Source organism: Mastacembelus armatus, chromosome 1 (genome assembly GCF_900324485.2).
Source record: "Mastacembelus armatus chromosome 1, fMasArm1.2, whole genome shotgun sequence".
In the NCBI taxonomy this organism is placed as follows: domain Eukaryota; kingdom Metazoa; phylum Chordata; class Actinopteri; order Synbranchiformes; family Mastacembelidae; genus Mastacembelus; species Mastacembelus armatus.
The window spans coordinates 18,470,569-18,496,188 of NC_046633.1; the positions used below are offsets into that span (position 1 = coordinate 18,470,569).

Below are 25,620 nucleotides of genomic sequence, written 5' to 3' on the forward strand. Positions count from 1 at the left end.
CACACTCATATGGACATCTACGCACAGTCAATAATACACATGCTGACATAAATTCAGCCAGATACAAGCTCTTGCACTTCAGTTTACAGAAACAGGCTGGATGGAGCTTGTTCAGGGAATGTCCAGTTTTACCTTTCTTGCCTTCTGTCTCACATCCCTCCTTTCTTCCCTCAGCAAAACTAACAATTTGAGCCAAGCCTTGAAATTTACGCCACCTAAACCATGTTTCCATGCCCTCACACCAGCTTCCATTGCACACTCTCCCTTTTTTCTCTTTTCTCATCTCTCCCTCCCTCTGCTGCTTCTTGCTGTGGCCTGGCAAGCAGGCAGGGCAGACATGTTCAGAATGCGCTCCGGTAATGGGCTAATCAAAAATGCAAAACAATTGGCAATTACCGCGCCAGGCCCTAATGGTCATTAGAATTTACAACAAGGTAATGAACTGAGAGTCAGCTCAGTCTATGCATATTCATAAAGCAATCAGGCCTTTGAAGATTAAAGAAGCGCTTCAAATTTAAATGAGGGCGCCAGCATGTTATCAGTGAGATTCAGACTGCAAAAGTAAAGGGTGCCTGGGACAGGAGTGTGCATTTATGAGTGTGTGTACATGTGTGTGTCTGTCTGTGATGAGGGCTGTGGGTCAGTTTGGTGTGGGGGATGGAGTGGAGGTAAGTGTGTGTGTGTCTGTGTGTGTGTGTGTGTGTGTGTGTGTGTGTGTGTGTGTGCGTGTGCGTGCGTGCGTGTGTGTGTGTGTGCCTGCATCCATGCATAAGTGATGGCTGTGTGCATCAGTCTCATTTGTGTACCAACTGCGTGCCTGCACGCTTTGAGCAAAGCAAACTACAGTTTACCGATATCACCATTTTGCTTAAAGCAATTCTAATAACCAAATTAACAGTCTCTTAAAAATAATGAGGCTTCTATCTTCTGATCATCCTTTAAAAGATGCAGAATTTGAATCTAAGATCAAATATACGGTTAACTAACTACAGTTAACAGCTATTATGAAGCAATGAGCTTCTGAACACAATGCCCCCTGAGGAATACAGCAACCTATTAGTATACATTTATGAAAAAGTGCTGCAGCAGACATGGTTTGCATGCACATGTACATGCTATAGCTCTGACACACACACACACACACACACACACACACACACACACACAGAGGGCTGTGAGTTTTCACAAGTGTAAAGTCAAACAGGGGCCCTTTTCTGTCCCATATCTCTCTCATGGAGATAAAGCTGGCGAGGCACAGCTGTAGACGACCACCCATCCACAAACAAAAGATACAAATAGACTCACACCCACCCATAGACACACACACACACACTCTCTGGCAGGCCAGGCCCAGCAATGGGACCTGCAGTGGTACAGATAGTGGGGGAAGAAAGACTTGAGAGACAGATAGTGACCAGCATCAATGGGCTCAGACTAACATGACGCCTTGTCAGTGCAGCTCTCCCATGGCCTCACATTATCGTCATGGGTGTGAGAAAGACAAAGCAACAGTCCTGGAGCACCACAGCTTTAAACATTACAGTCACAATAGAAACACAAGAGGTTGCAGTGACATAGTGATCTGTGATAATGCAATACAGACTCTGAGAGACACAAAATATTAAAGACTATATCAGTTTCAATTAGTGACCTAAATGAGAGTTAAAGGAGAATGGGGAGTTGTTTTTTTAAGAAAAAAGTATTTTTTAAATGAAAATCATCTTGTCAAAATCTCATTCTCACCCCAAACTAACCTGGCTTCCTAAAATACCACTTCTGTCGTTTCTGTTCTCATCCGCCACTTCCTGAGCTACAGCTGTATCAAAGACACTTTTTCTTCTCTGTTTCTGTTCTGTCTAAAAATAAAGTCATTAACCTGCAGGTGGTGAAGCTGGCGGCTGGCGTGACAGGCTCTGACGCTGTCAGATGACCCCTGACCCTGTGATGTGACTGCCTGCCACCGTATTGACAGGACAGCGGCAGGACATGCTTATTTCTGAGGATACTTTTTCATCCCGTGTGACACGGTTGTGGACAAACAAGGTTGTTTCTGTCCTATAGCTTCATTTGACAGAAGGTAGCAGGGATAGGAAGAGCCAGTGTATGTGCATGTATACAAGTGTGTGTGTGTGTGGCTGTCTTCTGGCTTGCTCTGCAGCCAAATGTGCGAGAGTGAGAATGAGCTCTAGAGTGGATGTTGGAAGCCTTTAAGAGGTGCAGACACAATAATGTGGCCAAAACTTAGAGTTTCTACTCCCTTGAGAAAAACTACTGGAGCAATGCATGGAGAGACAGCATGAGTGAGAGAGGGAGAGAAAGACATACTGAAAAGGGAACGAAAGCAAGAGCGAAAGGGAGAAAAGCGTAGGGGAGTGGGCTGAAATTAGGATCGTATGTTTCTGACAGATCTCGTCAACTCGCAACACATCATGGGGCCTCTGCCGCAACACACTTATTACAGACAAAACAGAGGTTCACAGGAGGGGGTTTACACTGTAATGTGTGTGTGTATATGTGTGCAAGGGGGAGTATTGTTGTGTTAAAACAGGTGTGTGTCTGTACATTTGTGAGTGAGTGCATGCAGCTGTGTGAGCCTTACGTGTGTGTGTGTGTGTGTGTGTGTGTGTGTGTGTGTGTGTGTGTGTGTGTTTGTGTGTGTGCATATTTCAACTAGCCTCCACCTGAATGGCCTCAGGCTGTGGTACCAGGGTTGTTAGAAGACAAACAGAGACACAGGAAGCCCAAGCCAGGAGCCCTGAGGACAGTTCACACACACACACTGCATGCCGACCCTTAAGTACACACGCATACTGTAACACACGTACCCACCATCTCCCCATAAGCCCTGCTTCCTAATCCCACAAAACATCACATTAACACACAGATGCACCTCCTCTACACACACACACACACACACACACACACACACACACACAAACATTTAGTCTCACCCTGTCCCTCAGGCACAGCTCTCTGTGCCAAATCTAGCCTGGCATGGTCCACAGAGGGGTGTCCTCAGGCAAGGCTTGCCAAGTCCAAGACCCTTTCATGTTCAGTCTGCACACCCAGGGTAGTAAACCTTTAACAAACAACCCAACACACACTTTCTCTCACACACACATAAAGAATGCCATAAACAGTTTGAGTGGTTAAAAAAACACACACACACACACACCTAGGCATGTACATTAGTTTAACACCACATCCAAACTCAAGATGTAAACATCCACTAAACTTTCATGCTTGAATGGAGCCACAGCCACTAACATTCAATCCAACAACAAAGGCTGATGAATCTCCACCAACAACATTTGTGGGTGTTTAGAGCTTGGCTTTAGAATACAAAAATGTCCTCTATGAAAAATTCATCTGAAAAAACATTCCCGTTCACCTTCATTAAAAGTTAGCGGAGCCCAGAGCCAAAAGTAGGACCGATTTTATCAGAGCCTGGAGCAGCTGTAGGATCACATTAGAGTCAGTTTTTACAGACAATGGAGTGTTTATGTTGCAAATATTAGCTGGTGTCCAATAAATACAATAGCATGCATCTGTGCCTTTTCAGCATCAATTAAAGTGATCACCAAAAAAAAAAAAGAAAAACCACACACACGTGAACTTGCACTGCTCCCTATATTCATGCATGAACACACACAGGACACAGGAAAAAAATATCTCAACCAAGGAGCATCCCTCCCCTCCACCACCACTCACACACACTCCACACACAATACCCAGCCCCCAGTTCTGCCTGACAGATACCCAATGTATGTATGTGTTTATGAGTTGGGGGGGGGGGGGCTTGGAATAGGTGGCACAGTGCCAGTACGGGGCTTGCTAAATGCCTTTGTCTCCACAACACAAGGGGACAAACACCGGGACAGGCAAGAAGAGAGGTGTTACAAGAAATACTGCTCCGTTGTTAGAATGTTTTCCTCCTCATAGGGAAAGAGGGGGAAAGGTGGCTGCCATAATTAACTCAGTATTGATTCAGAGTCCAGTGTACAATGGAGGCAGTGCACTGGAAAGACGCAGAAGTGTGAGATGGTGGTTGATTTGAGTGGCTTCAATGGCCTCATTAACACACATGGCTACACTGGTGAGTCTGCAAGATGTGCTAATGCTGGGATGGATAAATACAGGCCATAGTAGCTAATGTAGCAATGTGAGCACAAGAATGTGGCACCACAATCATAAAATGTAGTGAAGAGAAACGATTTGTAAAAATATTAATTATGGCATACAGAACAAGGTGAAGCCTATATACAGCAGTGCAGTTATGCATCCTAAATTTTAACCATGAAAAGCAACTTGCTCCAATTACTGAGTACAGGAAGACCAAACAATCATTTACTCTGCTGATAACAACTGCAGTAATTCCAGGGAATAATGAATGTAAATGTAAATGATGTGAACGTGAATCTTCTTTTCAGGCATGCCTCTTTAATAGTGATTATATTTTGTGAATTCATTTCAGTTTTACACTGCACTATGGTCACTTAGTTTGTGTGAGAAACCATCATCTGCTCTTTTTCTGGGCCATCCATAATCTGGAGACAAGCTACGGTATCCCACTGCATATCTTAAATTGTTTATCATGCAAATGATTGCACACAGGCTGCCCTGCCCTCTTCTAACGGCCCAGAGCCCCAGACTGCAGACCCCAGCCCCAGCTGCAGCCGTGAGACTCCCAGACGGCCTCAGCTGTCCCATAGACGGAGATCGAGAGGCGCAGCTTCTACCACGGCTTTGGGTGTATTACAGACAACTGCTCTCACTGCCCCCATCTCCAAGTTCAACCATCCTGGGTGTTAGCTCCCTTTACATATAGCAGCTTATTTTCCACAACTAGCCCAAGCTGCTCGTATAAGCTAAAAAATCCATCTGCATCAAGTGACATCTCAGGAGGAGGGTGGGGAGTGTAGGGGTCACATTCATTCAAGTGAATGCAGTGCAGCAGCATACAGTAAATCTCTCCAAGTGTAACACACAATATATACCCCTGGGATAAATGGACATAAAGCCAGTATGGCAGGGATACAGTGTGGAGGGACAACATGTATTAAGTTGCCCGATGCTTCTGTGTCAGCCTCTAACTGAGCAGGGTGAGAGAACATGGCAGATAGCATATGGAGTATGGGGTGGTGCGCTGGCACTGCCAGTCTGGATCCATCAATCTTGGACACAGAAAAAAGAGGTGGGGGAGGCTGGCTTTTGTGCATTTATGTGACTGGTTTGTGGTTCGTTCTACATTGAGGCTGCTTCTTCAGTTTGACCAAAAAATTTGTTTCTGGCTTATCCATTTCCTTATCTGCTATCTTGACCTGACAAACATGTTATCTTTCTCACCTCACAGAAAGAGGATTTAAACAGAAGGAAACATTACAACAAGGTTATAACACAAGCTAGTGTCACAACAGGACGCAACCTCACCACACACACAGACAAGTGAATGTGATCATTATTAACCCAATGTGTTACACACTGTCCAGAGACAGAAGTGCTTTAAATAAAACTCTGCTCACAATGCTAGTGAACTTTTGATATCATGGGGACTCCACTGCATGTTGACCTAAATAAGCAATGAAAAGCATGTTCAAGGCCAAGCGGCATGTGTGCGAAAATGTGTGTGTACATGTTCACATGAGTGTGTGTGCGCAGATGTTTAACAAAATGCGCACTAATGAATAGCGGTCATTTTTTATGACGGTGGACTAACTAGCTAATAACAGATAACAGTAGTCGCTTTACAATCCCATCTGCAAAGCTGCAGCACTGGCTAATATGGTACAGTGCTGAGTAGTAGTCCCTGTGCATTTAGCCTGAATTGGCTTCAAATTAAATCACAACTGCCTAGACAATCAGCCCAATCTGGCGCACGGTATCGGCTCTGTTAAAGGAAGTGAATAAACATTCAAATAGGCTGGTCAAAATCAAACCCCGCTCTGTGAAACAGAACATAAGGGACCCATGCTTGTTTGCACAACGACTCGTGTTTTCACTAGAGCCTCATTTAGCCCTGGTGGACAACCAACAAATCAACCAGCCACCTTACAAAGTCCTTAATTGCATAAATGAAGAAAAACACTGACAATTAGTGGCTGCAGGGTTCCTCAAATAAGCGCTTCTTCCTTGACAGTTCAGCATAATTACATTCTCGTTTATCTCTTTTTAATTTTAGCATCAGAATGAGCCTTTGCAGGCACATATTTGTGGGAGTGAGAGAACTGGCAGTGTAATAAGCCAGGGAGGGATAGAGATACATCTCTCACCACCACATGAGAGAAATTGTGGCAGCCACAGGATCTGAGCACATCTGTGATGCAGCAACAAACCGAAAGAAATCCATCTTTCTTCTCTCTCTCTTTATAATCTGTGTCTTTGTCTGTCTCTGTGTGTCTCTTTCACTGTCTGTAAATGTTTCCTTTTCTCACAATAATTTTCAAGTGGGTTCATGGTTCAGCTGAGGGACATTCACAGTTCCTAAATGCAGTGGCAGATATTTCACACCGTGGTTATGCAGATTGGATACATCCCTTCAGAAGCAGAACCAAGGAAGTCTGAGAGAGTAGCCGTTCTCATTTGAAATGGACTTTACATGAACCTGAGCATGTGTGACACACTCCACAGACCTTTAGAGCATATGGACTCATATCACACACCTTTTTTATGCCCATTTGTTTCCCCTTTGTAGCTCTCAGTGTGTTTACCTGTGATGTTCTCCTGCTTGGGGATTATTCCTTGCAAGGGTGCAGATAAACAATCCTCATCCTGTGGCGACACCTGAACGGCCACCTCTACGGGGTGACACACCCTTCGTGGGTGCCGATGGTGGGTCCGCGAGTGAGAGGAGGATGTGGAGAGGGGCGAGGCGAGTGGGGAGGATGGTGGTCTGTCCAGAGGTTTGTCCGTACAGAGGCTACCATGGCACTGTCTACGTTTGTGTTCAATGAACAGCAGAATATCAGCCAAGGGGAAGCGGGAGTGGCACTGGCCGCAGGTCAGCAGGTCCTGGTCCCCTTTTAGAGGCTCGCTCTGAGCCACTCTCAGCCTGGGTGAGTCCTGAGAGTCTTCTTCTGGTAAAATACCTGATAGCGGCTCAGCTGAAGGGGTAGACGAGAAAGAGAAATGTGAGGTACTACTGTAATAGTACAGAGAGAGGCAGTGATTCTGTAGTACTTGTAAACAAATGTTCAAGAAAGGCATTAGAAAGGCACATCACTGAGTGCCACCCTGCTAGAGACTGTGGGAATAAGGTCAGGTTCTAAAGTGTGTATACAATATTTTTAGGAAAGAAAAAAGAGCACACAGACTACTTTGATGAGGACTGACATGTTCAGCTTGCAGGCAGCTGCCAAACGATTAAGTTGCTTGACCCTCTTTATTGTGCTGCCAATCTCACTTTTTTAATGAACCTAACACCTCTGAGAATCAAAAAATAGATTCTAATTTGAGTTCAAGATGATTGGACCCCATTTCGTTAAAAGTGCTGGGATCTCGTGAACCAAGGTTAGACATTGAGGGGTTGGATGTGGAGTAGGTCCCTGAAGTACCGACAGAGCGCATGAGAGAGAGAGAGAGAGGACAGAAATGAGAGAGAGAGCATTTTAAAAGAAATAATCTAGCCACACGGTAAATGACAGTGGGCGCCCCGACTGGGATGTCGAGATAAGATGTGATGAATTCTTGCTGTCGGTTCAACCTTTAATTCCTTGTCGGGTCAGGCGAGAAGGTGGTGAGGGACTATGCAAGATAGGCCCTCTTACCTGTATGTTCAACTGCATTAAAGATGAGGGAATTTTACTGACGCTTATCTTAACCAGCTTATGGCATGGACAGAGGCGAGATGTGTGAGGTTGGGTTAGGTGGAAAGATTTTCTTCAAACCAAATAATCTCATTTTGATGCCAAGCAAGGTTGATGTGAATAACTTTGAAAACTAAAATATAATCCTTTTTTCAGACATCTGACTGCACCAGAATTTAAAGTAGTTTGGTCCAGTGTTTCCCACTGGTCTGTTCCACTATCAGGAAAATCATCAGGCCTCACTCACTGAAAAATGGCAAAAGGGACATTTAATTTTCAAATCCATTTAAACAGCAAATCCAATTGTCATGCATATACAGTGCGTGAATTTCCTCTCTGCCTTTATAAACATGTGATAAACTGCCCTTTTAGTACATGACAGCTCGGCCTTGGTCTCAAAACAAAATAATACAAAATGTTATTATGTAGTTGTAACTATCTTTATAGGTCAAATTCCTAAAACCTAACTCTTATTCCAAATTCAATTTAATTTATCTAACGGGGCCAACAAAAAAAAATGCAAATGATATAGGCTTAAAGAAACCACTACACTTGTTAAAACAGGCCTATAATTGTGTTTTACTTGTTTTTCTCCCTTAGAAAAATACATGAGTTTCAGAGGGAACATAAAATATAGAATCACTTATTTCTACTAAAACGATCCCCTGCATGCGCCTGGTCAAGCAGCAGAGGGATAAAGTGGATCAAGTTCAAGTTCACAAGTGCCCTACAGGACTACAATCATTTTGCGCCCCCCACTGGCAAGCGTTAGGACAATTATCCGACCAATGAACGCGTACATGGTGCAAGAGCATAATTGGTTTCAAACGAAATAGAAACCGTAAGCAGAAACGCATTTGTGCCAAATATAATTAAGAAACACATAATAGCTTACACTGGCTCCTAAACCTGAATTAAAACAATGTGTGTGTTTGGAGACGTCAACACATTCGGGGACGCGCAAGCGTGTATTGATAAACCAGTTCCTGTTGTCATCAGACTAACGGTGGGACATAATTCTTCGGCAAACACAAATGTATCTAGAGAGCGCAGGAAAGGTTTCTAATACGATCTCAGTCAATGCCCCCGAAATTTTATCACACACGCGCGTAAAACCAGTTTCCTGCTTTTCTCTCCGGTGATCGAAGAGCTGCTTCGCGCACGGAGATTCTTGTGAATTTATGAAGCATATACCTGTTCATGACACTAAACAGCCTATTACATACTAAAAACAGTGTGTTTAAACACTGGCTGTGAGGAGTTAGTGGCAAAGAAACGGTATTCCTGCTGGGTAACGCGCACGAGGTCTCTGCGTTGTGGAGAAGTGGACATTGTAAACACCACTTCCCTGTGTCCAAACCAGCTCAAATCCCTGTAAATATGTTCCTACAACGTAACAGAAGGTGCGCTGTAGTAGTGGAATAGCTTTACAGGGGACACCTGAAAACTTCTCCGCGAATGGCAGCAGAAGTGAGCTTTGGCTGCGTTCATACAGGCAAAGGTCTGACCATAAAGCCCAAGCATGCCCTTTAATGGCGAGAGAAACCTTGAACTCTTCGCTATACAACACACAAACCAACATAAATTGAAGCTGTCACGCTGTTTCCAAACTTTCACAGCATGATCCAATAATCTATGTGCGTGTGTGTGTGCTTTTTAAATTAACATATACATGTTTGCGTTTTCTAATTTCACGCAGGACATGTTGGGGCCGTACGTGGCCGTATCCTACCTATTAAAATCCCCCATGGAAGTTCCCCTAAACGAAAAAAAACAAGATGTGTCTGAAGAAAACAGTGAAAATACGCCGAAATGCGATTAATCTCCACTTACGCGAAAACTCCCGTTTGCTCAGGTGCTGGGGTTTGCCTTGCTTGCGGCGAGACATGTTGGTTGAGTGGCGGCTTTTCAGCTTCACATTAGGAAATCCGTTCCTACAAGGTAGACTCCAAATGGAATATCTTCATTGATGCGTCTGACATCCAAGTGGGAAAAGGCAAAAAATAATAAAAGCGAACTGCAGATCATACAAGGAGTGAAGCGTAGTGCGCTACGGACTGTGCTGAGCTCTTCATGACTTTTTCGCAGAGAGAGAGAGTGATGGGGGTACGGTGAAGCCCCCTGAGCTGCAAGTTCAAGTGCGGACGTGACGTTCCTGCGAACTTGAACGTCAGGAGACGGACGGACTGAGACATACAAAACATGGGCAGGGCGAAGCCGGCCAGTGGGAGGGGGACAAGCCATTATAAAAACCAATGGACACTCATTATGGCCTACCTATGGAAGGAAGAAAAAAGAGAAGAGAGACCCCGAAGACACCAATGGGCAGAGGGGATCAGGGGGGCTGGGCCAAGGAAGACAGAGAGGGGAGGACTCGAGTTATCCAAGAAGCAGAGAAGGAGAAAGCCCATGACCAAAGACCCCAACATTACCACGTCACTGATAGTTATTAGTTTATTTTCCGATGTGAATATGCATAATAACAGCCACAATTTGCAGTGACTATTCAAACTGAATGTGTGGCGCGAAGACTATTTTTACACGATGATATTATTTTGTGTTGTAATTTGTTTCTTATCATCAGGCTACTTATTAGTAAATATAGCAATTTAGTAACAATTGAATGTTCGTGTTTTTTCCTCCTATTCTGTTATATTTGTTCCATGCTGAGGACCAAGTCCACTGTTTCCCCGTCTCTCTGTACACTAAGTTGGAGCTACTTTAGTTGATGCCCACGTTTTGGTGAGTGTAACCGCAATGCACAGGATACGTTAAACACCATGACCTAAATGCAAGAAAGCAGAATAACAGAATTAAAATAATACCGATGTGATATATTGTATAAGGTGTCTGGGTGCGAGCACAGTGGATTACTTTAGGTTTACTACTGAACATTTTAGGAAAAATATTAAAACTACAGCCCTGTGATGGACTGGTGACCTGTCCAGGGTGTACCCCTGCCTTTCACACAGAGAGAGCTAGGATAGGCTCCAGCAGATCCCTGTGACTGTAAATAGGAATAAGCAGTTATGGATAATGCGTGAATGAATGAGTTAAAATTGCATTTTAGCTTTTTACTTGTGACTTGTACTTGTCACTTTACTTATCACCGTATTAAAAGTGATCAATTATCAACAGTGAATAATTCTTCTGTGTCCATATTCATAAATGGTAAAATGTATCATGGTGATGATTTCAGTGGACAAGGAAGCTCTTTCATTGTCGGCAACAGACCACAACAGGCAAAACAAAAATCTACTCTCAAACGCATCTGAAAACACACACACTGGGAGATTAAGAACACACACTGTAATAATTTCATATATTAATTAGGCATTTGGAAAAATGTATTTTGAGCATATTGGGCCTCTGTTTTAGCTGTATTGTGATAGATAGATAGATAGATAGATAGATAGATAGATAGATAGATAGATAGATAGATAGATAGATAGATAGATAGATAGATAGATAGATAGATAGATAGATTTTGTTTGATTGCAATGGTTGAAGCTAAAAAGTAACAAAGCTTCATGCTTATTTTTGCAGAATAAAATCAGAAAACAGCAGAATTAATACATCAGTGAAGTGTGGTTTCACTGTGAAACATAAGCTAATCATTTCAGTGTAATCACAGTCACATTCAAACAATTCAATTCCCCTTTGTTGTGATTAACATATATAATTTACATGTTAAGTGAAGTTAGAACAGAATGAGTCTGGGGCAGATAAGTCCCATGTAGGCTATAAAAGCTTAATACAGAAGAGGGCCCATAAACAATCTGCTGTTACTTGCAGGAGACAACATAACATAAAAACTCATAACTGCTTTGTTTAAATGTCTGTTTTCAGACTAACTACCTGTTTACTGTACTTACCTTTCTTTAGAAGGCTTTATTTCAAGTGTAAGCAACTGTTTCATCCTAATATAAACCTCATAATTGATCGGGTTCAACAACAGTAATCCCTGACCCACATCCAGGCTTAGTACTTTGGCGCCATCTAGTGTTTCAATAGGAGATTGGCCCTCATTGCAAAATAAAAAAAGGTCTCTGTGCAGTCATTTGTTATTAATTATGCAATGAACTGCGCTATTAAATTGTTTCCAAAGTTCCAAGATTGCTTATGTGTTTGCATGTTGCTTCTTTACCTGGATGTTTGCAGAATGATGTATTCACATTCCTCTCTGTGCTCAGGTTAAGACCTAGGCTTAATGTATGAGCAGACTTTTGTGACGTCCCAACTCTATAGAGTCAATCTTGGTCCAGTATGCAACTCACACAGGTAGGTGTCACGTGGAAACTTTGAAAGCTATCCAGTGTACAGTCAGGTTTTAGGGAAGTCCCTAATAGTTAACTCTACTCTTTTAATGAGAGAGAAAGCAGAAATTACACTGATTTTGTTAAACCAGTTAGTCAAAGCTTTTTTTTAAAGGTGATGAAACATATCAGGCAGAGAAGCTTAAAACATATGACACAAATATTAATTGAAAACAAGTTATTTTTGTATAGGCCCTATCTTAAAACATGCTTAGAGGGGAGTTTTAAACATTGAATAGAATTCCTTTGTGCTAGTATATAAATTACACGTCATTCATAGACATAACAAACCAAAAATGAGGCTACTCATAAACCATAAAACTGAGGATTTCACAATAAAATGTTCATCTATATTTCATTGCATTCAAATTACTTCTATCATTTTCCAAAATCCACAGTCATCTAACATGTGCCGCTGGCGGTTTGGTGTCACCATTATTACGTAACCTCGTGTGCTCGTTGTATGAGCCCATAGCGCCACCGTGAGGCCAAGACACAGTATTGCTGCAGGAGCTGGGCTGGGCGGCGGGTTTGCAGGACCAGCAGCAGCGCTCTTCATAATCCTCTACATATCGGATGCTGATTGTCCGTAGAGCACCTGGTGAGTTCCAATTATCCTCCTGTGTTGGTGTTTGTGTCACACCGGCTCTGCTGTGTTTTGCTGGAGGAGGATGGAGACGGTGAAATGAGCATCGCTGTAGCCTATTGGTGCGACAAACCTATATGTCGTCCATAACGGGAGAGACTTGGCAGCAGCGCATCAACAGACAGCCTCCATAACCTGATTTACAATAACACGTGATGTGTGTTATTGTAAATCTGTCCAAATTAGCCTGGGTTGGGATAAAGAGCGTGCGTAAGTGAAGAGGGATATCCTGATCGTCAAGGATCAACACGCCTGACATGACAAGTCGAAAATCACCATCCACGGCAGAGACACTGTAGCTGTGCATTAATTTATGTAATGATGTGCGTGGTGTCATATTAGGTAGGTTTGTAAGTGAATGCTCCTCGGTACAATGGTGTCATTGTGAAACGGCTTGATGATAAAGGCTGGACTGAAACATGGCCTAACTGGGCTAGTTTTCACTGGCCGACTGTAGGCATCAGCTCAGGCACAGTAGATGTAGATGTGTTGTCATCTCTGAGAGCGGACGGAGCCGTGTGTGGTCAAGCGTCTAAAGGGGACATTTGGGCCACTAGAAGAGAGGCCAGTGAAGGGTTAACCACGTCCATCACAGCCCGGGGAGAGAAGGGAGGCTGTCAGGTCCCATTGAGGGTGACGCACAAACAGCTGCACAAACAGTAGACACAGATATGACAAAGTGTGCGTAATTAAATCACCTATATGGCTTCTTCAGAGCATGAGTCAGCAGGGCCTGAGTGCTGATGATGCCGTGTGTGTGTGTGTGTGTGTGTGTGCGTGCGTGTGTGTGCGTGTGTGTGTGTGTCAGTGAAAGGAGCTGTTGTGCTGTTTTATATGCACGGGAATCCTCACAACTGCATGGACATCATATGAGAGAACTGTGGGGGAGCAGAAACGTAGGTTTTCCAGGCAAACTATTATTGCTCTCTTTATTTGCTCTGACTTCCTGTGCGCTCAGTGTGTGTGGGTCTGTGTGCGCTGTCTGACTTTCTACACAGCACCAATTTAATTAGCAACCCCAATGCACATGTATCATCATCTGTGTCTTTCTGGATGTCTTCCTCATCATTTAACCCAGGTCATCTCCATCCTCCCCCTTCTGAGTACAATATCTAACTCTTATTTTTTTCTGGATCGGTGAACAAGTGACTACTGAGCAGTTCAGTCATGGAGTTTAGCAGGATGTCTGTATATCTGTTAGTTGTTAGTTAATTTTCACACATATAGCTTTTCTTTCACTGTTGTTAGCAGCCCTGCCCTATTATTACTACTGTACATATGACACACACACAGATGATGAAGTCATGTGAGTACTGCAACTGTATGAAGCAGCATAACTCTGTAAGATCAGATCTTTCTATTGATTGATTTCAATATGACTCATATAATAAACAGCTGAATAGCTAGATATATACACATACACAGATAGTTTGACAACTGTGAGCCTAACACTGTTCCTGTTTTCAGCAGGATGCATTAAAGGTCAGGGGTGAGCTAGTAAGCCAGAGATGAGTCTGACTTCCTGGTTCCTGGTGAGCGGCGGGGGGACGCGCCATCGTCTCCCCAGGGAGATGATCTTTGTGGGGAGGGATGACTGTGAGCTGATGCTACAGGTAAAGTCCACAGGACACATGGTCTGAGCTGACACTCCTCATCTGACTGGAACCCTGAGGTTAGCAACAAATTGCAGTGATTGACTGGATCTTGTGTGATTTAGTCCCGCAGTGTGGACAAACAACATGCTGTCATAAACTATGAGCCGAGTACAGACGAACATAAAGTTAAAGACCTGGGCAGCTTGAATGGGGTGAGTAAAACGCGTCTGTGGTTCTGGAGGGAGCCAGCACATTAAACCTAAAACTATAAAGCCTCAAAACATCATATTTTAAAAGTGATGACATCTCAGACCCTGCTGCTTCAATTTATTTTCTCTCAAGTCAAATCTATGAAACTTCAAGACTAAATTACTAGAATACCCATTAACCCTTCATTGTCTTAGATGAAGAAAACTAGTGCTCTCTGATACTATATGAGAAATATTGTATATCTAATTGCAATATCACACCATAAAGCTGCACAAATCTACTTCTGAGTCATTGTTTAGGAGTTGATTCACTGTCCGTAAACTATAGTAGAAATGAAGGTATTGTCATCAGTGCTATAGAAGTGAATATTCTAAAATAATACAATCTGACAATAATAAACTCATAACACAAGTAAAATATACTAGGGTTTGATCCCCAATCCTAACAATATGTTTAAATATTAGATGATCTCATCTTTGAATAAAGCCCTTCATATGTTGTTCTTAACCATATTTTGCTTTTACTTGCAGACATTTGTAAATGATGTGAGAATCCAGGAGCAAATCTATGTCACTCTGAAAATTGATGACAAATTGAGGTTTGGATATGATATCCTTTGAATATATTCTTGCATTAATTGTCAAACCCAGGCACAAGGTCAATGACCAGCAACAATGCTGTAACTTTATCTGTCTTTGAATCGCTGTGAATGTTCATTACACAGTACCTGCTGCATAATAGATAAGGCTCTCACTGTATATTTCTCACTCCTGTAAACAGCTGACTCTCTTTTTCCTTAACCTGCCTCACATACCAACCTGTTCACCGTGGTCCGAGGAGAGCTGCATATTCCCGAAGAGGCCCTGAAGGTTAGATAGTACATGTACTGTATGTCATGCCTGTAGTGAGAAGAACTGTAACTGCAGTTCATATGTTGACTGACTGGGTAAATGTGTCTGGTCAGCAAAGGACAGCTATTGTATTTTTTTGTGGTATAAAGGGGGGTTGTAGTTAAACAGAGGGAATAATTCTGCTGAACTGAGCAAAAACTTTGAATCTGCTGTTTAATCACAGCAAACTGCCCAGGTAGCTGCAGAAATGATGGATTTCATCGTAATGAGGCAGAGGAAATCTCAGCATTCATATTCAGAATGCTCCTTCAATTATATGTTAGGACTGAGTTAAAAAGGGAAAATAAATATTCTTAGGTTATGCAGTAAGACATTGAAAAAGTAACAAAATCCAGAAGAACTTCTAGATTTTTGTCACTTTGGCTGTACCGTTTAGCTGGCATAGCTGTGAACTCTTGATGCCTCTTGTCTTATCGACTGCATCAGCACGAGAAGTTCAGCATCCAGCTTCAGCTGAACCAGAAGAAACCTCTTGAGGCAGAAACATCCAAATCAGAGGTGAAACCCCCTGAGGCAGCAGCAGCACCAGCATGTGAGGGGGCCACTGCAAAACCCCCTGAGACCAGCAGAGCAGAGGACAAAATAGCAGGTGAACTTGCATATCTGAAAATACAGCCGTCAATCCAAGTGCTTTGGATACAATTACCATGGTTGGTAGCTCTACTACGTAGTTTAGGGCTGTAGATAGTTCCCAGAGCTCTAAATGAGGTCCTAAACATGTTGTGTTGTCTGACCAAACCAAAACCAAATAGACTTTACAAGTATAAAGTTGCAAAGAGGAGCAAAACAGAAAACGGTAAATATTTTAAGAAGTAAAAGCTGCCAAACATTTGCCATTTTTGATGGATTCAGAATGATTAGTTCAATTAATCAACAGCATTGAATTTTATGCCTATGGACAAATTTAAATATTTTTAAACATAACCAATCATCAATATGTTCTAAATTTCCAGCAGAATTGTGAAAATGGAAACTACAGGTTGAAATTTACAGCACACCTTCATGTCACTCATGTACCCACAGTAGAAGCACGGTGTTAAATGCAGACATGACATTTCCATGTAGAACTAATTGATTGGTGTTTTTTCCAGGGGATGTAGCAGTTTTGCACAGAGGTACGCCCCTCTATGGCCAACCTGCCTGGTGGGGAGATGGCGACACTGATCAGCACCCAGGGAGACCTGAGGAAAAAAACTCAGAACGGAAACGAGAAAGAGCTGAAACAGGTCTTAGTAAAGCTGCATAAAATTGCAAAAAAGAAACTGATGTGTGAGATTTTATGTGTGGATTGTGTTTAGTGGACTTTGTGGTGCTAAATACATATCTTTGCATGAATTCTGACAGACACCAAGAAAAGTGCAGAGGTCACAAAGTCTGCCCTGCAAATGACCTCTAACCAGGAGCCTAGCTACTTCGAGATCCCAACCAAGGACACCCCCTCACAAGGTAAAGTGAGTGGTGAGGCCCTCTCACAAGAACAAGAGGCTAGTACCTCTGCTGCTGCAGAAACCATTCATGGCCACGCGTCCTTCACCATCGAGTTTGACCCTGGAGCATCAGGTAAAGTGACTGTCAAAGATCGAGTGGCAAAAGTAGCACCAGAGACCAGGCCACGTCCTAAAAGACCTGTTGGGGAGGACCTGAGTCCTCTTCAGACAGCCATGGTTGCAGCAGAGGTCAAAGTTGCCGACTGGCTGGCACAGAATGAATTGCCTTTAACTCTCAAAGAGACAGCTGCAGAGGATGATGGAGAAAGTGTGAAGAGCGATGTGCCAGTGCAACTGAGGAGCCTTAAAGGTAGGTATACTTGCTGCATGTGTCATCTAAACCAATCTACTTCACACTGCAGTATGTTGTGTACCTTCTTGCTTAAGTTAATATTTCTTCCTCCACCTTTCTGACCCATTACCTTCCTCTTTGCTCATCCATGCCAGGCAGCAAACATGAGGATGGTACTCAGAGTGATTCAGAGAATGCACTAGGAGAGCAGCGCAGAGCTGCAGCACTGGATGAGCGTTCATGGGGGCTTTGGGGCGGTGCAGGGATGAAGATCAGGGAGGGTCGTGCTAATGTGCCAGAGGGCCTCTTCGCAGAGGAGGACAGTCCAGCACGTCGTCGCAAGTCATCATCCTCCAAAGGTGGAAGTGGATTCATAGAGAGGCGACGTGGCTCAGCACCATATCAGCAGAGTGGCCACGATGAGTGTTATCACCATGGAGATGATTATAGTGACAGAGGGACCTACACCATTGAATTGGAGAATGGAGATCATGAAGAGGAAGAGGCTAGGAAACTGATTGATAAGGTGGGGAAGAAGAAAGTTGTAATACACTTTTTCTCGTTCTAATTAGCCTCTCATTATAAGGTATAACAAAACAATCATTCTCGCACATTTATGTGCATGCTGGTACTCTTGTGCCTGTGAATGTTTCAGGTGTTTGGTGTGGATGAAGAGGAGGCTGTGTGTGTGTCGAGGCTTGGGGGTGCTGACCAAAGAGAGAGGCTGACTTCCCAGAGGTCTGCTACCGCAGACAGAGGAAAGCCTGGACGCATGGAAACAGAGGTGGAAAATGGAAAGCATTTTTAAAATTCCAGTCAAAACACTCTTTTCTAAATTTGTGACCAAAAAATAAGCAAAATTTTAATTAGGTTAAAAGCAACAAACAGCTACTGTTAGTGTGTTTAAATAGTGTAATTTTTCACTTGAATCTTTTATTCTGCTTTTGGCCAGGTTTTATCTGAGGAACTGGTGGTGGGTGGTCCCCGCTGGGTCTCACAGTGGGCTACTCTGGCTGCCAGTCACATTAGGACTGACCCTGAGGGATCAGGAGGGGAGAGTCACATCATGGTCACAGAGGAGAGAGGTATGTTATCTAAACAAAGAGTCGGTCTTAGTTAATTAATTAGTTGAATTTGTCAGAATTTAAATGCACCATTGCAATGCTCTCAATACTCTCATGGATTTTCTATTGACAGCCTCGCTTAGTCTGACGTGACCAGTAGTTCATATTTGATCACTTTAGTCACTTTGAATTGGCTGACTTGCTGACTTTATATCATGTGACCAGAGCGGCCACTGTTCAGCAAAAGTTCCATAAGATCAGAAGATAAGATAAACTTTATTTATCCCCAAAGTGATGATAAATGATAAACTGCTTGATGTATGAATCCATGAAGAACAAAATAGCATCTCATGGGTCAGCTGGTAGAACAAGAAACGCTGAAATGAACTGATCGCACAGATTGCTACTTGACACCAGTTCTGCTAGTGTGCTACCCAGTAATGATATTTGTATAACACATTTATCTGATGGATCACTTTACTAAAAATTGATTTTCTCTTATTTTAGCTGGAATAAGTGAGTCCAGCCACTCAGCCTCCTTTGGTTCTTCTGGCTATACAGAACGTAAGAGGAGAACTTTACCCCAGCTGCCTGGTGAGGAGCTCACCCTAGGAAGAAGGACCCCGGGATCAGGTCTGCATACAGATATGGGGGAGAAACAGGACACAGAGCTACAGGAGAAGGAGAATCAGGAAGAGAAGATATCTAGGGGAAAAAACCGGCCTGGTCATGGCACAGGAGGTGTGGGCAGTCACACTGGCAGCCCAGGTCGCTCCTCACCGGCCAAATCACAGGACAGTGGTGGTGGAAGATCAGGTCAGTCAGGCATGATGACCAAGCTCCCCCCTCGTCCACTAACCAGCGGGGAGAAGAGAATGGAAGTACGAAGGAGGAAAAAGGAAGAAGATAAGGCTAGGGAAAGTAGTGGGAAACCATTGTTGAGGCAGGAGAGCTTTACTGTGGAGAAACCAAGCTCCAACGTGCCTATTGAACTCATACCACGTATTGATGGGCTAACAAGCAGTAAAACTCAGAGTAGGGAGGCTGGAATTGACAGCACCACACTGCAAAAAGACTCTGAGGCTGTGGCAGCATTTCTAGAGACCACTGTGTCAGACCAAGGTGATCCACCAAGTCAGTCCATCGAAGGTTCTATGTCACCAGAGTCAGATGTGGACACAACAAGCACAGTAAGCCAAGCTGATGGAGCGAGAAAAGTTGTCCAGAAACGCAGAACCCTTGCAGGACAGCAGAAGGAGAGAACAGTAGTGTGCTCATCCGGTAAGGGCCCTACCGTGGGCCGGGAGACCCAGGACAGGAGAGTCAAGTCCAGAGCATCTGGACCTCTGCAGCCCAGCCGCCCCTGGACCTCCATGGACCTCACTGACGATGATGTAAACTCCAACTCTCTTCTTTCAGACTCCCAGCCCACCACCACACAGGAGTCCAGAGGCTCTCATGCCAGATCCCAGACCTGTAATACAACAGTGGGGTCTGGCAAGTCTAGTCGGGCAAAAATCACTCAGGCCCCTGCCTCCTCTGCACCCAATAAACTTGCCAATGTCCCCAAGCCTAGACCCACCAGGGCGTCCTTGCTGAGGCGAGCCCGGCTGGGGGATTCTTCAGACACTGAGCCTGCTGACCTTGACCGAATGTCGGTAGCCTCTGAGGCTTCCACCGCAAGTTCCACATCAAGGACTGGGATGGCGCGAAGGGGAATGTCCAGAATAGAAGCTCTGGCACAGCCAAGGAGGCCGAGGGTGGGGTCACCATCTGCCCAGAGTGACTCAGAGGCCACTGTGACAAGGAGTAGAGGTCTAGGAGCCCGGAGTGCAGCAGGTGATTTTGCTATTAGACAAGGACTGAGAGGGTCCAGTGTAACCTCAGTGTCTGGACCCAGAGCTAGGGCCAATAGCGCCTCCAAGTTGCCTGACAAGAATAAAGGCACCTCCTCCTACGGACATGCCCCACCTGCATGTAAGTATTTTAATTTCAGGATGTCCATATTTTAAAATATTCTATCAAGTCTACAAGCAATGAAAATGTTATCTGTCACAAATTCTGTTCTCATTATGTTCGCCCTAAATATTACACAATTATCCGTAATTACCTTCTTGTTCATCTAACTGTTCCTTAATGAATGTTTAAATTAATAATTATTTCAGCAGACAATATCACTCCCACATTTTAAGCACCATTTCAATTCCACTACCATTTTTTCTTAGCTGGCGCTCGGTGGCGCCGTGTGCCTGTGGAGTATGCCTCCACCTCAGAGGACGAGTATGGCTCAAACCGCCACATGTCTAAGCAGGGGAAGACACGGCCGTTCCCAGCTACTCGGGTAGCCCAGCTAGGAGGTTCGGCCCCAGCAACTCCTAATCCTGCAAGCCTGTCTGGGCTGAAGCAGCACTCCAGGGAGCAAGACGAGTATATGAGAGACTGGACAGCCCACAGTGAAGAAATAGCCAGGTATGTAGGTGGGAGGTGCTGTGATCTAGTTTGAGAGCAGTGATGAATGAGAGCATTATTCAACCACATTTCCCCCGTTATTACATTTGTTGCAATAATTTACTCTTTTATTTTGGGTTGTGCACTGCTTTCAATTTAATGTATATGAAGTATATGAAGAAAATAAATAAAACTAAAGAAAACGAGGAGAAAAAGATAAAAGATTTGTTTCACATACAGTATAATATACTGTTGGTTTGTATTTGTTCATCAGGATTAGCCAAGACCTAGCCAAAGACCTAGCTATGCTCGCCAGAGAGATTCATGATGTTGCAGGAGAGATCGACTCAGTCAGCCCTGCAGCCACAGACCCAGGAGCTCTGGTATGGTTTATATATTATACAATACCCTACAGCAAAACATAGTTCCTCTAGCTGCTAATAGTAGATAGTAGTGATAAAATATTGTTATTCATACTAAACTGAACCCACCCATATTGTACTGTCCTATATTGGAGTTGGAGGAGCGTGTATTTGATGACCTGGGTGGTCCCTCCTCGGAGTCCAGCAACATTTTAGGAACCAATGGGCAGTCTGTGGAGCTGCGACCCCGGGGCTCTAGTGGACACATCTCCCGCTCCATCCGCCGGCAAACATGGAACAGAGATGATGTGAGTCTGTGCTTCAGTATTAAACTTTATTTACTTCTCAAAGTATACAGGCATTCTTCACAGTAGAGGGTTAAATTTGAGCTGTGTTTCTCAGTCAAGTGCTTATTTCAACTTTGAATAAAGACTGTGAAATTAGCTTTCATTCAGAGTATTTAAAGCTCTGAAATTAGAATGAAAAGGTAAGTAGGTCATACAAAGTTCATCTGGTGCCTACATTTATGATTCGGTAATGGTAGAATATACATTTATCAAACAACTGAGTAGCACAACATGTGGTGCCACTAGAGGGAGCTCCACACATGACATCTATAGTCACCCCTCAACAAACTGTGTTTCTGATTGGACCTAATTCTAAGACCTGGGCTATTAAGAATATTCTATCAGTTGTGACTATAATTAGGCTAATTTTAGCAAAAGTATTGAAACTGTTGTGTTAGCTTCTCACTACCCAGTTATCTTATGCTTATTTTTAATAAAACTGACAATGTGTTTCCTAACATCATCCATCAGGCGGTGCTGGACAGTTTACTACTAGCATCTGTGACTCAGCTCTCAACTAGGATACGGCAGTCTGTTGACAGAACAGCCTGCAAAATCAGGTGAGCATCATGAAGGGATGTGTTGTTCCTGTAATCTGCTGTCAATTTAATGTATAATATACCCAGAGTAACTCTGTCTGTATTTGAAGTAAGAACTAGGCCAACCAGTATAGTCTGAGTGGCACATCACAGAGGGTTTACTCTGACAACCAGCTACATCTGTTACTCATTATCACACATTGGATAACAACTCAAAGACCTTTTTCATTCCTATGATCTGCAGACAATGCCAAAATTAGATCATTTCAACATTCAACTAATACATCTGTCAAGAGATACATTAAAAATATTTTTGTATAATTTTGCTATTTTTGTAACAACCTGGCCTCTAGGATCCTCTTCAAGGATAAAGAACGGAAATGGGAAGATATTGAGAACAAACTGCAGGCAGAGCATGATTCCTTACTACTCAAGAGTTCCAACAAGGTAATGAACCTGTCCATGCTAAAGGCTGGTGAAGCAGACAGAAATATTTTTAGTCACACTTAGTAGTGTGCCTCCAGTGATGGCAACAATGGGCTGTCATTTGATTGGTTATTCAGTCCAATTCAGACTGAAATATCTCAGGATCGCTATGAAATGCGGTAGATATATCCAGTGTGCTCAGAATATTAATTCTAATTTATTCCAGTGGTTTTTCCTCCAATGCCACATGAGATTGACATTTGTGATTAAATGAAAACAATTTTTCACCATAATCAGGTCTAGTTCATTTTGTTCAATACTTCTGTTTAGTGGGCAGCACAGTGGATGAGTGGTTAGCACTGTTGCCTCACAGCAAGAAGGTCGTGGGTTTGTGACTGTGTGGAGTTTGCATGTTCTCCCTGTGCTTGTGTGGGTTTTCTCCAGGTACTCTGGTTTCCTCCCACAGTCCAAAAACATGTATGTCAGGTTGATTGGTGACTCTAAATTGCCCATAGGAGTGAGTGTGAGTGTGTGAGGTTGTTTGTCTCTATGTGGCCCTGTGATGGACTGGTGACCTGTCCAGGGTGTACCCTTGCCTTTCACCCAGAGAGAGCTGGGATAGGCTCCAGCTGATCCCTGTGACCCTGGTTAGGAAGAAGCGGGTATAGAAAATGGATGGATGGACTTCTGTTTAGTGCAAATTAGGGAATATTAGCCTGCTAATCCAGAATGCTGCTGCCAGAGTCCTTACAAACACCAGGAAACTGGACCATATCACACCAGTTCTTAGATCACTACACTGGCTTCCCCTTAGTCAAAGGATAGATTTTAAAATCTTATTGCTAGTTTATAAAGCACTAAATGGTTGTGGACCAAAATATATTCAAGATGTATTAGTTCCCTATGAGGTTTCCAGACCCCTCAGGTCACAAAGTGAAGCAGCATTCAGTTACTATGCTCCGCACTTGTGGAACAAACTTCCTGAACACCTGAGGTCTGCTCCAACTGTGAGCTCATTCAAATCAGGACTGAAAACACTGTTGTTTACTGCTGCCTTCAAATAATTGTTCATCCTTGTTTTCTTAATGTGCTTTTACATCTTATTTTAATTTACTTTATTTCATTTAAATTTATTTTATTTTAGATGTCTTTGTTTTTAGATGCTCTTTTCAATGCTTTTAATGTAATTACATGCCTTGTAAAGCACTTTGAATTGTGTAGTGTATGAATGGTGCTATACAAATAAATTTGTCTTGCCTTGCCTTGCAATCTCACTAAACTATGATGGTTACAGTGCTAAACAGTATACCTACAGCATGTTAGCACTGTCACTGTGAAGTAGTCACTTAGTTATCGCTTAATTCAAAGCAGCTTTCTTTAGAGCACTAGCATGGCTGGAGGCTTTTGTTATCTTTCTTCACAGTGTGTATGGTGACTATTTCGGCACAGGCCCAAAATATTGTTCATTTTAAGTCATGCCTGAATGATCATGTGCTAATAACTATGGGTAGCAGTATATCTAAAGAATGACAGGTGTAGAGTAAATGTGTATCTGTGTTCTGTCTTCATTTTATAATTACCTGATATGTGACTTTAATATACTGAAGTTTTAGGAACAAAAACACCAAATTACAGCACAAGATATTCACAGATTTTTTTAAAATTTAATCAGCCAAAATATTTGCTAGTGAAAACAGGGGCTATGTATTTGTTAATACTGCTGCATTTTAATACAAGCATCAGATACTGGAGTTTTACAGAAGTCTAATCAGCAAAATCCTTTGCCTTTTTTTTATTATTATGGCATAAATTAATAAGAAGACAGAGTCTGAAAGGCAATTTTATTTGGCTTCAGTTATGAAATACTTTGCCTAAGAGCTGATTTATGTCAGTACTCTACTAGCTTCACTTTGGTAAGAATAATGCAGCAGTATCACATCTACAATGCAGTATCACATCTACAATGCTCCTACAAGCTACACAATATCTGAGTACTTAATGAAATCATCATATCTTTGATTTGAGTGTGGAATCAAATCAAATCAATACTATCTATTTTAGAGAGGAAAGCCCAATGTGTTTTTTTATGGAAAAAGAAGGCTTAACAGTTGCTGTGGGTGATAGAAAAAGTCCACAAATCGTTTGCCTTTTTCAGCAGCAGGGTCATAAATTCTGCCTTTAACCCAGTTTGGCCTCATGTGAACCACTGAAGAGAAATGTCTGTCTATGGCCTAAGTCACAAGCCTATAGCATGAAAGCATTATTGGCTGGGCACAGCATCCAACTTATTCCTGCAGCAATGATGAGATGAATGAGTCCATTTATTTGCTGCATGAACTTCCATTTACTTAATCACATCCTCAAGCAGCTTTAATTTTTTATTTATTTTCCTCTAACAGGAGATTTCAACCATTATTCAAGACCTGAAGAGAGTGGAAAGACAACTCCTTGGTATGGCTCTGATGTTTCTCTTTAGTTTTCAGATCCAAAACACCTTCTTAATTAAAAACACTCTCTACCAATAAGGTGGCATTTTAACCAACGTGAAATTCAGACATAGTCATTTTAAATTACTTGTGTTATGCTGTTCCTATCTGACAGTCATCGACATGATGGTGGACCCAGATGGCACCTTGGATGCCCTGTCCAGCCTGGGCCTGACCAGCCCTCTCACTGACCAGAAGATCAGTCCTGGGGCTCAGCAGGGAGTCTCTGTGTTGCACCCTGGGGCTGAAGCATCCTCTAGCATGCCAACAGCCCCCAGGCCTGAAGGACCAGCCTCTAAACCCTGTGTGTCCTCGGACCAGACAGAGGTGGAAGAGCACACACAGCAAAGCTCTAGAGCTTACACGTTAAGAGAATGATTCAGAGTGGACACATCCCTGCATCCCTTGGAGTAGACCTTGGTGTGTGGTTAGAAGATTTTTTTTTTTAGCATTGTGTTTCAGTCAAACTGAATCATGTAAAACTCCCAACAGTCCTAAACAGCAGCTCTCAGTATGAAAACAAAACAGTATTAACCATGGCTTTACAAAGACACTATAACTTAATATACAATAACCCATCTGTGTTTTTGTGTTGCAGCTCACTCTTATTATCTTAAGAAGCATTTCAAGAAGAACAGATATAAAAGATGAGAGGACATAATGTTAATGGTAAACTTTCCAGCTCCCTG

The 25,620-nt window shown here is 42.9% G+C and overlaps 2 protein-coding genes across 2 annotated transcripts in view; one reads left to right on the forward strand and one right to left on the reverse strand.

The window, feature by feature from the left end:
- The window catches only part of LOC113128210 (B-cell lymphoma/leukemia 11A-like), a 34,179-nt gene extending 24,210 nt beyond the window's left edge, over positions 1-9,969 (reverse strand). The window contains exons 1-2 of the mRNA XM_026303366.1: positions 9,636-9,969; positions 6,708-7,100 (exon numbers count right to left, since the gene is read on the reverse strand). Coding sequence (XP_026159151.1) covers positions 6,708-7,100; positions 9,636-9,690 — 448 coding nt within the window. The 5' untranslated portion in view covers positions 9,691-9,969. The remainder of the gene's footprint in view (positions 1-6,707; positions 7,101-9,635) is intronic.
- Positions 9,970-14,272: 4,303 nt separating this feature from the next.
- Positions 14,273-25,309, forward strand: cep170ab (centrosomal protein 170Ab). The gene is made up of 18 exons (XM_026303177.1): positions 14,273-14,377; positions 14,482-14,571; positions 15,100-15,178; positions 15,380-15,438; positions 15,907-16,069; positions 16,572-16,706; positions 16,825-17,277; positions 17,415-17,785; positions 17,915-18,043; positions 18,212-18,344; positions 18,831-20,300; positions 20,549-20,792; positions 21,046-21,154; positions 21,289-21,441; positions 21,952-22,040; positions 22,373-22,466; positions 24,845-24,896; positions 25,047-25,309. The coding sequence occupies exons 1-18, from the start codon at positions 14,273-14,275 to the stop codon at positions 25,307-25,309; spliced, it is 4,191 nt and encodes a 1,396-aa protein (XP_026158962.1).
- Positions 25,310-25,620: the final 311 nt, after the last annotated feature.

Bases quoted from the DNA above. Each gene is read 5' to 3' on its own strand.
- cep170ab (XM_026303177.1), top strand. From the start codon at position 14,273: ATGAGTCTGACTTCCTGGTTCCTGGTGAGCGGCGGGGGGACGCGCCAT. The intron at 17,786-17,914 runs GTGGGGAAGAAG...TGAATGTTTCAG, and splicing joins CTAGGAAACTGATTGATAAG to GTGTTTGGTGTGGATGAAGA. The intron at 18,044-18,211 runs GTGGAAAATGGA...GCTTTTGGCCAG, and splicing joins CTGGACGCATGGAAACAGAG to GTTTTATCTGAGGAACTGGT.